This window comes from Gouania willdenowi, chromosome 15 (genome assembly GCF_900634775.1).
Source record: "Gouania willdenowi chromosome 15, fGouWil2.1, whole genome shotgun sequence".
Taxonomy (NCBI): domain Eukaryota; kingdom Metazoa; phylum Chordata; class Actinopteri; order Blenniiformes; family Gobiesocidae; genus Gouania; species Gouania willdenowi.
This window is the reverse complement of record NC_041058.1, coordinates 11,004,904-11,017,612: the sequence shown is the minus strand read 5'-3', so window position 1 is coordinate 11,017,612 and position 12,709 is coordinate 11,004,904. Positions and strand designations below refer to the sequence as shown.

The 12,709-nt window shown below is 38.4% G+C and overlaps 1 protein-coding gene across 2 annotated transcripts in view; it reads left to right on the top strand.

The window, feature by feature from the left end:
- Nucleotides 1-12,709, top strand: part of adam12b (ADAM metallopeptidase domain 12b) — a 117,884-nt gene that overhangs the window by 23,968 nt on the left and 81,207 nt on the right. For both annotated transcript variants that reach the window (XM_028468579.1, XM_028468578.1), the window contains exon 3: nt 503-576. In XM_028468579.1, the coding sequence (XP_028324380.1) occupies nt 503-576 (74 nt within the window). The remainder of the gene's footprint in view (nt 1-502; nt 577-12,709) is intronic.

Sequence of the window (12,709 nt, the reverse complement as noted above, 5' to 3'; positions counted from 1 at the left end):
AGATTGTTCTTTGGAGAGTTTATAGCATAGTCTGCACCAGGAGCCCCGCCCATAATCAAGGCCATTTTTTTTTTTTTAAACTTGGGGTTTAGTTACTCTTTACTTTTGTTCATTCATTCATTACAGTGTTCCTTCTGGTATTAACTTTTTTTTGTGCTTTATTTTTAAGATTATGTTGATTTATTTCTTTGCTTTTAATAAAAATATGTTTGCTGTGGTCTGATACTGCAGCCGTTATTTTATTAGAAGTTTGTTGCTGTCGTGCCTGCTTAACCTGATATTTATCCATCAACATATCAAGTGTGTGATATCAATATAGTCCAATTCACGGGAAAACTAGCACGTGTGCAGCAGATTGTTTACAAGGAAAATACATTTATGCCCTCATTTCTACCTACTTTTTTGTCTGTATCATGCATAGGCGGTGAAAAATAAGAGAAAACGTCTTTTTTCTCTTAGACAATGGTATTCAATCTAACTTTTTTGTTATGTTTCATTCCAGGGTTTTCTTGCATCGCTCCAGCTGCTCATACAAGCAGAAGGTGAACAGCTGATCCTGTCGCTGGAGAAAAATGAGTATGTTTCCTTCTGGGAGTTTTTTGCACACGTGAAGTGCTTTTCTAAATTTTGAGGGCACAAAAAAACAAACATGACTGTAATTTAACACGCTACATCCAAAGTGCACCCTATAGTTTGAGATCCACATACTGAGAAAGATTAGCACAATCATTAAAGTGTTAATATACAACACATTCATCAAAATACTCCCCTCCACTTGCATGCCAAAGTGATATACATGAGTGGCCTGAGTTGTAGTCTATACTTCAGATTGAAGGAAAGAGAAAATAATACATCCCCTTGTGTTTGGATTGTTTTATAATGCACTCTCTGAGGGACAGTGAGATGAAAGCTGTAAAGAATATAAGAGCTCTGAGGACACACTCATCCACTACTACTTGTTTTTTTCCTCCCTTTCCTCTCTGCACTCCTCTTCATTCCATATGGCAGAAAATAACAATGAACTGAGATGTGGGGATCGCGTACTGTTCATAAACATATGCATGCTCTGGTTGATAATGTGTTATATGAAAAAAAAAAAAATACTTTTGTAGATGGAGAACATATTGTTCTGCTGCAAATCCAGATGATAAGCCAGTTTATAAAATCTAAAGAAACTGTCCAATCTCACTGGAACGCTTGCATCACTTATGTTTATGTTAAAGGAAACATATTGTGAAAAATCCACTTTTGCAGTGTTTTTGAGCACATGTGAGGAAACTTGAATGCCCACCGGCACAGAACCCATCCAGTTCTTTGTTTGTGGTCTGTGTAAGTCTTACAACACAGAGAAAAGTGCTCCGTTTCAAATTTTCTCAGTTTTTGATGTCACAAGTTGAATCGGGAATCGTTTCGCCTTTGAGATCTGACGTGTTTGTGACACAATACGACGCAGAAGTTGGACAAAATAGTGGACGAACACCTTGAACAGACTATTCCTGTTATTGATTAGATGATTGACAAGAGTCCAAAATTACAACAGTAGCTGTAAAGATTTGCAGTTTTTACCAATGTACCTCTAAGTTGTCAGGTAATTGGCCTTAAATGACTTCCCTTATTTACCGTAAACTAAAAACTAAGAACACTGTAACATGTATAGATAGCTAAAGCAGAACTAAGTAACTTTCGCTTAGCGCTCCCCCTAAAGATCCCTTTTGTTTAGGTCTCTGTCGTAAACACCTCCTCTGTCGTAAACAGCTCCTCCCTCCTGCTTCAGAGAGATGGGCTGCGGGAGGCTTCCTAAACGTACCGGGGCAAAATTAAAGCGGTTAATCTTGAATAAGCCTACATTCTGAGTGAACTCATCCTTGAGTAACATCTTAAGTAGACCATTTATACTGTAAAAATGTTGCTGTTTATGTTAAGTGAAGTGATCAGCCAGTTGTCTCCTCTGTCACCATGCTGCGCAGACACACACACACACACACACACACGTCCCCTGATAATGACGTCACTGGAGCGATGAAGTGACCAAAAAGCACCACTGTGTTCAAGCGACTCATCACGAGCGATTGAAGTGACTGCAGTTGCTACAGTCACGTTCACTGTGAAATAGGGCTGCCAACTTTGGTCGTTTAGTCGACTAATTGGTCGATGCCGTCGTGGTCGACCAAGATTTTCATTGGTCGACCAGCAATGATACCAGTTTCAATACCGTTAAAAAAAATAAATAAATAAAAAAATGCAATGTACTTATATAGGTGATAAGGATTAAATATCAATATAATTTATTTAATGCCTAAAAATGATTCTATGGCCAGCAACAGCTGTGTGAGTATGTGTTGCACTGCAAAAAAAAAAAGTGTTGCGCTTCAGCTGTCAGCACAGTGCACTGTCCTCAGATCAGAGAGGGAACAAATTAAGATTGTTAAATCAATCCTTTTTTCTGCACAAGAACATGGAAATATCTTTCTCCTTGTCCTCCTCTGCACCTGCTCATTCATTCTCCGTTTTTGTTGGTTTTTTGTTGACTAATCGCTACGTGTGCCATAGTCTTGGTCGACCATTCATTTCCTTGGTTGACTACAGCCCTAGTGTGAACACACCTTTAGTGTACGTGTTGTCGCGAGAACGACAACAGAGCTGCGCGACTGCCACCGGGTCAGAGGCAGGAAAGTTGCAAGTGCTGTTTTTTGCCCGGAGACAGCGGGGGGATGAAAGACCCCCCCGATCACCCCATAAACACTTGTATTACCCTCGGAGGGACTACAAGGAGGATTTATTAAGGTGAAAAAGTTACTTACTTCTGCTTTAATGCAGAATGTTTCTTATTATCATACCTCTAATTCCACTTTCTTGTAATGAACAAATGCGTCATTATCTTTGGGCACTATATTGATTAAAATGGACAAAAGTGTTTTTTTATTCACAAGTCTTTTCAGATCTTTGTAGAAATAAAAGAGGCCGGGTCACCTATTGATCGCAATTGAGTGGATGACAGCAAAGACAGTGTGAGTGTTCATTATGAAATGCCCCAATCTATTTCTATTGAGTTTTATATTTTAGTCACTGCGTCAAAAACCACATTTGTTAAAATTAATTAATCCTCATTGTTACATTTCTTTTTATAATATCTTTACTTCTGCTATAATACATCGGTCAAGTGGGATTTGGTTTAGATCTATTTATTCCCAACGGTCATGGGTCAGAGGGACTTATTTGTCTAAAATGTTTACTTGATCTTTCTAAGGGTGCATTTACTTCAACCAGGCAAACACAGTTTTTTTTCCTCAAAATTGTAGACATAGGAGAGTTTGTACACTGCCTGTTGACCAGGAAACGGATCCATCCTAAGGAAGATGGGTGTGGCCCCAAACCTTTGCCACCGTAAATATGACTAAGATGAATGAATAAAAAAAAATCTGTCCCCTAAATCTTCTATTTTCAGTTTTTTCTGTGACCTTAAATGACCTCAGTATTAGCTATGAGTCATCTGTCCCCTTCTGTGACCAGCCAGGGAGCGTGATACCTTTCCCGTCAGGCTTGTTTGCTGTCAGGCTAGATGTGTGCTTGGATATCGCTTCACTGGTTCAGCCAACTTAGAACAGGTGGTCTCTGACCTCCAGTGTTTGTCTGGTTGAAAGCACTTTCATTCAGTTTGGGGCAGATGGAGGGATTAGGGAACTCAGAGGAAAAGGCTTTTGATGTTTTTTTAATTTCTTAGATCTATATTAGTACCCGACATTTCCCATTAAAAGGGAATCTCATTAAAATGAAATATAATTACCTAGTAAAAGCATAATTTGAAGCAATTGCTGAGTTTTTTTTTTTTTTTTGTTACAAAAATGTAAGAATTTAGGATTAGATTATTACTCTTAAATGGTGGACAAAGGTAAAAGCAAGGCAGGAAAAATAGACTGAATTCAGGAGATCAAATTAACCTGAATGAGAAGATGTTTATATGAATATATAACCAACTAAAAATTAAATAGGATCTTAGATATTTTATATGAGAAAAGAAAGTGTCATTCATGTGAACTGGTTTTTCTAAAGAGGGTGGACAGAAAGTGACGAAATAAACTTTCATATTTGTCAGAACGTTAGTTTGCCTCTGCAGCTGTCCTCACAACCGCCATCCCCCAGATTTATATAAAGAAAGACGTGTCATTTTGGAAAGGTAATCTTGTTTGTGTCCTTCCTATTTGTGGAGATCAGCAATACTGGGTGAAAGAAAAGACACTGAACCAGAGCGAACATGCAGCTCGTGCCTTGAAGTGTCACCACAAATACATTAGTTTCAGCATTCAAAGGAAATTTTGTGCAAAGCTTATTATACATTTTTAGTTTAGGCTGGAGGTATTATTTTAAACTGCCGCTCTTTTCTTGGTTTTGTTTTGTGCTTCATCTCCACAATAGTAATTGATCCTGATTTCCCTCTCTGTTGTGTTATACCCAAAGGCCAATTCAATCAAACGTATTGTCTTGACACAGTCTAAATCAAGGAAATGTTTGCCTGTTTTCATAAGAGCAAGAGAAATGACTGTGTCATATACAATATTTAGGTCTTGGCACATTGCATTGATGAAACCGAGCTCAGCGGCAGCAGAAGTTCTTTTAAAGTCAAGCATTGATCACTGGCACAGTAAGCCAACTTCTAATGATGAATGGTTGTCACATGAGACATTTTACATTAGTCATGATTAAAGACCTCAATAGTACTGTCTGAGGGATAAGGAGGCTTGTATCGAAGTTTGTCTTTGTCAGACAAAGAAAAAAGAGAAAGCCTTTTTAGGAGAGTTCTCTGCTCTGTGAGACCTTGTGCGAAATTTTTCAATTTAAGAGTTTTTATGAAGTTCCTATTAATTATTGGGAAGGAATGCAATGCCATTTTAAAATTGAAATACCATTTATTGACTGCCTTCATCCACATTGGCAAAATCATCCAAAACCATTTTCACCAAGCTTTTATCCAATCTGTCCCATGCTTTGCAAACCTGACATTAATTTCTTTTTTTTAAGTATAGCATTTAAGCAGGTTGAAATGAAAAACATTTCTATTCTGAATAATGACTCACATCATCTTCATGCTGAGTTTTAGCTGCCTCCATTAGGCCTGAGATTCATAAGTCTGCTCTTTAGAACCGACGTCATGAAATCTGAAATTAGTGAGCTACATTTGTACATTTGGTTTTTATTCCAAGAACTTAAGGTTGTTGTTTACTGAAGGCAACAGGTTTCTCTCTTTGTATCCTCGATTTTAAGTATATTAGATGTTTTTATTGTTTTTTCTCTTTTTTCTGATCACTTTTGTCTTTGTTGCTGGTTTTTTACTTCTTTTCATTATATCTTTGATGGTAAATTAAACCATGGTAAGCCACATTCTGGTCAGTTTAAGAGTCCTTAACAAGGTTTACATAGAAAGACGAACGGTTAGTGGCACACATATTCCCAAAGTTAATTTCAAGACTCCAATGAAGTTCATACATACTTTCGTCAGGGGAAATCGTTATTCAAGTAAAATCTTTGCAGCCTTTTAGCAAACAATTCATGGAAAGACAACCAATGACATACATGCAGTGACACAACATTGCTGAACACAGAGCAGCCTTTAAATTGGTTTGCTATTTTGTCAGAATGAAGTGTGGGTGCTTGACATTTTTACTACTCAATGTTTAAGCTGCCCTGTTGATTAATAGTCCTTTTAGTAATGAAGACTGATATCCCAGCATCCTCCTTGAAGCCAAAGGCAATTCAAAACAATCCCATTACCATCAACGAGGGTCCAGAAGTGAATATTTTTATACTATTTTCTTTGGGAACACAGAGGAAACATTGATTGACTTTTTTCTGCAGCAGAAGGAAATGGAACGAGCCTCTCCCTGAAGGACAGGGTCACATCCAAACATTGGCATTATGGTATTGATAAGAAGAATATAAAGGGATTTCCATAGCAACATCCTCAGAGTGCGAAGATGCAATTGCCATTTCAGTAAATGCTTCAAATTTGCAAGCAGTATTTTGATAGTTATAACACATTCAACTCAATGGGGAGCGTTCAAAGCCAAGTAAAGATACTGTTTTCTGGACATGTCATGGTCATGAGCTGATTGTGTGATTATTCAAAGAATTGGCTTGTTTAGCTATCAGTTCCAAAATGAATAAATAATGCTTGTGTGTGTAACTTGACAGTGTTGTTGTCCATCTGTTGAGCCTGGGTAGAGAAATGTGGATCTGATGACTTGAACAAAGTCAGAAAGTTAGAAAGCGGATGATTGTTGGATGTTGGGCAGCAATAAACTTTTAAAACAACACGTTGACAGTCTGCTACAGCTTGCACAAAGGCTTATATTGCTCCCACTAGCTGTTATGCTTTATATCTATAATCAAGTTGTTGTGATGCTTTCTTCCTGTCACCATTCCTCTTTTTTCTGACTATACTTTCTACCCTCTCATGCTTTTTTCTCGCCTGCCTCCCACGCTCTCTAGACAATCATGTTTGTGTATTGTAGCTCCTCTGTCACCACAGCCTGAGACCCTGTCAGTAACCTGCTGAGAACATGGACCTCGGGCGGCTCCTTTGTCCCTACATTTGTATAAACATGGACTTTAGTGTCAAGACTTTGTATGACATTCATTTCGATGCCAAGGCCTTTTTGTACTGTCATAACTAGTTTATGCCTCATGGATAAAAGACTATTCCACCTACAAGAAGTTTAGTAGCTGTCTTGCGTGCACCTTTATTATTTTTGTGATAACTAGAAAGGTATAATCTTGCCTGCAAGATGGACTCTCCTGGTGTTCACATACACCAGAATCCATCTTGTACTGTTCCCACCTTTGCCTTTCTAATCCGAACCAAAACGATTCGAACCAATCATGAGGCAGTGTTGTGGTTTAGGGAGAGATATCCACGTGTGACGAAGGCAGAAGCGCCAAAGCAAAACTTGCATTTGTGCAGTTGCGGGGAGAGGAACTAGCTAGGCTACCACTATTAGCATAGCTTGGAATCAAAATAGAAAGACGTGAGCAAAAGTCACTCAACGACATAATGACTGCAGCATTACTATCCCAAAAGAAAGTTTTCACCAACGGAGCCTTGTTGTTGTTGTAGCAGCGTCTCTGCGGTGCATGCCGATGACAAAATAATAATTACTTATCGTGTGATTTGATAGTACAAATCATGGTGGACAGACGCTTCGCCCAATCAGCTTCAAGCTTTCTGTTCATGTCCCTCCCTGGTTCCGAAAGGATTCGCCAGACACAGACCCAGATCGATGTGGAGAACTCGAGTTAGAGGGAGGGCTACACATCAATCTGGCTCTTGCCACGCTAAGAAAGGTACACCATTGTACCAATAATACATTGGTTTAAACTTCTTTTTTTAAAAAAATGTTGACTCTAATGCAGGTGTTGCTTCAAAGCTTAATGGGCATCAAAAAATACAAATTTCATTGCAGGGAAAAGTCTTTATTGGTAGAAAGTTTGGGGCCACCAGGAGGACTTGAGCCATGATCCCTGCATTGAGATACAGCGATACTCGCCAGTGCTCCAGAGACTGAAAACCTGTGGACAAATCACCTTGAATTATTTTATCAAAATATCATTATTATTATCTTAGAATAACTATGAAACATTGTTTTGCTCTTCAAACAGTCTTTCTGTTTGCAAAATAATCCAACTGCAGCTAATCAATATTCTGATAGGAATCTGCTTCGCCTTGTATGGAGTCCGGATCAAGAACAGCTATAACCCATAATAACTTGCCTAATTTTTTCAGCATTGGTGCTTCCTACTTGCTATTTTTCAGCAAATTCTGCATTATTTTAAGATAATTTGTCTGCATTAAGTTACGCTAATGATGATAATAATAATGATGGTGATAGATACCAGCAGACCCACTCGACTCGGAACCAGAACGAGTGGGTTAGACGATGAATGAATAAATAACCATGAACAATAATAAGAATACAAATAAGAATAAAATGATAATACAGTAAACAAGTAAACCTTGCAGTTAGTCATACTGTAATTCTCTTACCAAATTATGTGCTTATGTTTTAAGCCAAGTATTTTTCTTTTTTCTGGTTGACCAACAATTGTGATTTCCACCTCTTCTCCCTCGATAGTATTATGGTTTTTGATACATATCATGCTTTGCCTCCTGCCATCTTTAAGTAGTTGGCTAAAGCATTTGTGTATAATGCAGGGTGCCCTTTGGGAATCTTGCCCAATTATGAAAGACATGAAGGGAAAAGGGAAAGAGAGGAGAAAAGTAGCTTAAAGTGTTGGTTAAGAATAAAGAGTCTAATTTTTTTGACCGTCGGAACGAAGCTTCAAGGCTATTACAGTCCCCTTAAGGGCTTTTATTCCCAACCTATTTTAGGTTAGCCTACTCTTTCTGCCTCCCTAACACTAAAGTAGTGATGAGAACTACTGTATGTTGGGATGATCAGTGACTTTCTGGGCAAAATTATAAATCATAAGAGCTTGACTATATTCATAAAACACTTATCCCATAAATAACCCTACTTACACATAGCATTAGGCATGTTGTTAAAAGTGTGTGTTTTTTTTTAAAGTGCTTCAAATAACCTTCAAGTACTGTACAGGAAATTAACTCTCTGTGGTATTCTTTTACTTGTGTTCACTGGCCAAGCTTTTGACCTTACGTGATTGTACTTTTTTAACAAAAAGTATTTTTCCACAACTTTACCTTAAACCAAAGAGAAACTTTTGATGTCAATTTGTCGTTTCGAAAAACAAGTATAGTTATTGTGATTGAAACCCTACCTCATATTCAGTAGTTTTAGTAGTATTGTGTTCAATATACTATTCCACTAACACACATTGAATTGAGTTGCTTTATTGTGTATGGTAATTTGTCCATCACTTTATGTTGTATGTACTGAGTATGAAAGCTTTTGCGCATGCCCGCTGGGTATCACTGATGTCCCCTGTACAGTAAATTATTTGCCACCTTTTTACAGTTAAAAGCTTCTACAAGGTAGTGTATTAGCCTTGTTTCTTCTCAATATAGCTTCAGGTGTTTTTAATCAAAAGCGCTTACATGATGTGCTCTGCATGGAGTCATTGAAAAAAAAAAAAAGTATTGCCTTAGAGTAAGCTGGGAAATCTTTTATCCTCAATGGAGATTTTGATACGGTGGAGTGAAGGTTGCATATGTTGATGGTGCATAATTCCCCTATTTATCCCAGGTGTCATTCGTCTGCATCAGCAGGAAACCCATATCTTATCCTGTGTGATTGGATTACCATGCAGTCCATAGATAGATTTATCATTGTAATAAAATGCAGATATGATCTGTACATTACCACACATATTTTATCCATCTATGATAGAATGGAGCCATTAGTTTGGAGGGGATAATGAAATTACCATACCGAGTCCAAGACAAATACCTGCAATGGAAAGTATTATAACCAGGTCTCACACAGAACCTGCAAAAACCTTTTCCCATTAAACCTTTAATGAGAGCACCTTTCTTTTTGCCCCCTTTTCAATATCGCAGCACGATTATACAGTGTGCAGGTCAATTGCAGAGAAACCCATTAGAAATAAGGACCATTCTGTCCAGAACACCATTGCACTGTGGTGTTTTTTTTTCTTTTTTTTTTTAACCCTTACTGTAAAATGTCAGGGATAGAGCTTACAAATCCAACAGTCCAGGAGAATAATACATACAGTTGATAATCTGCTACTCTAAAGATATGTTGGGAAACATAACAAGCACACATCTCTAGGGACATGCTTTTGACATGTAAGAATCCTCATTGCATTTTTTAGATTTCAGCACAAAAGCTGAAGCATGAACAGAAGGTTGGCAATCAGTCTTGAAAGGGCCACGGGCATCTACACGTGCACACACACGTGTAGATGCTTGAGTGTGTGTGCTTGTAAGCAAGCACACACACTCAAATAAAGTCTTAGTTTCAATACTTTTAGTTGATTACTGTAATGGAAAGATGATGACTTGATAGATGTGTGGTTAGACGGATGTTTTTAATACAGGTTTTCAAAATTTACTGCAGACTTTAAACTAAGGGCAATGATACTCCATGGGTTGGTTGTACATCGGTCAGCTTTGTTTCATTACCTATGGTTGGTAATGTTGTGCAATAAATGTAATACATGTTCCAGAGATTCTGCAACACATAATGCATCAGTGAACAAGTGGGACTAAAAATCCCGGGTCTGATTATCTTAAAAGCGCTGCTGTTTCACCAGCCGTAGCCATAGCCAATCATTGACTTCTCTTGTTCGATATAAAGCAACTAGGATGACTTATGTTAGACTGTAACAGCTTCGGTGACAGATTGCTCACCCAGATCCTTATGGTAATCTGATACACCAGTGCCAAGTGAAAGTTTCCATCCCCACCATGTTTGCAGGGTAATGGACTAAAAAATGACAGATTGTGTGCTATTATCTTATTGGAGAATCAGTGCTGCGTCTATGAAAAGAGCAGGTTTAATGATTGAAGGCTTTTTTAAAGAGAATACAAGTTGGAAGCTTAGGAGATGTTTTCATGTTCGAACAGCTACAGGTATGTCTTCTACAATTAATAACCACAAGTAAATAACAACTCAACATCAATATCAACATTGTCATTCAACACTCAACAGTGTTGAGCTGGGTGTTAAATCATCTAACTCCTTCTACCCCTAAGGACAAAGAAGATAAGGGTCAGATCAAGTGCCTAAGTGTTCCCTGAGCATTTGAGCCTTCAGACGTCTCTTGAAAGTAGAAAGTGACTACGGATCGAATAGAGTTGGGTAATTCATTCCACCATTTGGGAACAACAGAGGAGAGGAGTCTAGCTGTAGATATGGAGCCCTGCTGGGCTGGGAGCACCAGGCGTCTTTCACAGGCAGAGCGTAACGAGTGAGAGGGAGTGTATATCGGGATGAGATAGTCCAGGTAGTCAATAGCTGCGTTTGTCACTGTTTTGTAAGTCAGAAGAAGAGTTATGAATTTGATTCGAGCTACCATTGTAAGCCAGTAAAGAGAAATTAACCTCAGGGTGACGTGTACTGTTTTGGGCTGATTAAAGACCAGACTTGCTGCTGCAGAGGTTTAAATGTGCCAGAAGGGAGTTGCAGTAGTCAATGCATGAGATCACAAGGACCTGTACCAGAAGCTGTGTGGCCTGTTGTGTCAGGTAGGGACAAATCCTTCTGATGTTATAGTGAACACATGAACCTTAAAGTTCAGCTGGTCATCAATCATGACACCTAGATTTCATGCAGAGTTTGTGGGCACAAGTAGATTGAATTCAAGCCAGGCACTGATCTGCGGTTGAACTGATGGACAACCTGAGAAGACAATGAGCTTAGTCTTGGACAGATTTAGTCGAAGGTGGCGTTCCTTCATCTATGTGGACTGTGGAGAAATCAGTCAGACACCCTAATATCTGAGACCGTTGTGTCCTCAGGTGGAAAATACAGGAAAAGCTGAATGTTGTCAGCATAGCAGCGGTAGCAGAAACCAAGTGAGGTGGTGTATAAGGCAAAGAGTAGGGGACCAAGCTCTGACCCCTGAGGTACCCCTGTCCATGAGCCATGTGATTCAGACACTCTGAAGAATCTACCTGTGAGGTAGGACTTGAACAACAACAGGACATATCCTGAGATGCCAAGTTCAGAGTGTGGAGAGGAGAATTTGATGTTTCACGGTGTCAAAGGCAGCAGACAGAAAGAAAGAAAGACATTTATTTATCTACTGGATGTTGGATGTTTTTGTATTTAGCATTAGGAATACCAGGTCTCACAGATCTTGTCTTATAATTCAGCGTTTTTTCAGTGCAATTGAATCCAGGAGCCTCGTCTCCAATTCACCTGATCTGAGATGATTGATGTACTCCAACCTACCATGACCCCGAAACGTAGTTTTGTAATACCAATTTGAAGTTAAATCTGTTAATCTTTCTTTTTTCTTTTTCTTTTTCTTTCAACCAATACATTTTGAGATATGTCATACATGCTATTAAATGGAACAAAAATGGCTTCTTCGGCTAATATAAGTGGGTTATTATGAACTAATGTATGACTAATGATTCTTCCTTTATGCTGCCATCCACTCATCTTGATTTTTATATCAAGATGAGTGCAATTTGGCCGAATACAGTGGGTTTTATGTTCTACCTTTATTGGCATAGCTAATATGCTGAAAATGTCTTTATTACTGTGAGGTAATGATAATGGAATTTTATATGAGGTCAGTTGGCTAACTTTGATGGCATTTTTATTTTTACTTTGCAGCTGTGACATCTTAACGAATAGGATGAATTGTTAAAAAAAAAAGAAAGAAAAAAAATGTAGTAAGGTATTTATACAAAAGTAGTAGCAAAGTACTAGTAACTTACATATATATTAGTCTACAACAGTTTATGCCTGTGCTTTACTGCTGGGGTTATACATTCATCATCTAGTGCCAAGAAATACACTACTCTCTATTATAAGGGCAATAAAAGTCTCCAAATTAGGTCATCTTTGTTCATCTGTACATTTAATGCAGTCATTCCCAGGATCACAAGCACAAACTGCTTCTGTGGTGAAAAATGTGGCATGGATACAAATGCTCCAGGGTAATTTTGCGCATGATGGACATGTTGAGCCTGCATTATAACAGCTGATTATACCCCCAGAGAAGTCACGAGGATGTACTGGATCCATGCATTAGTTTCACTTTTACT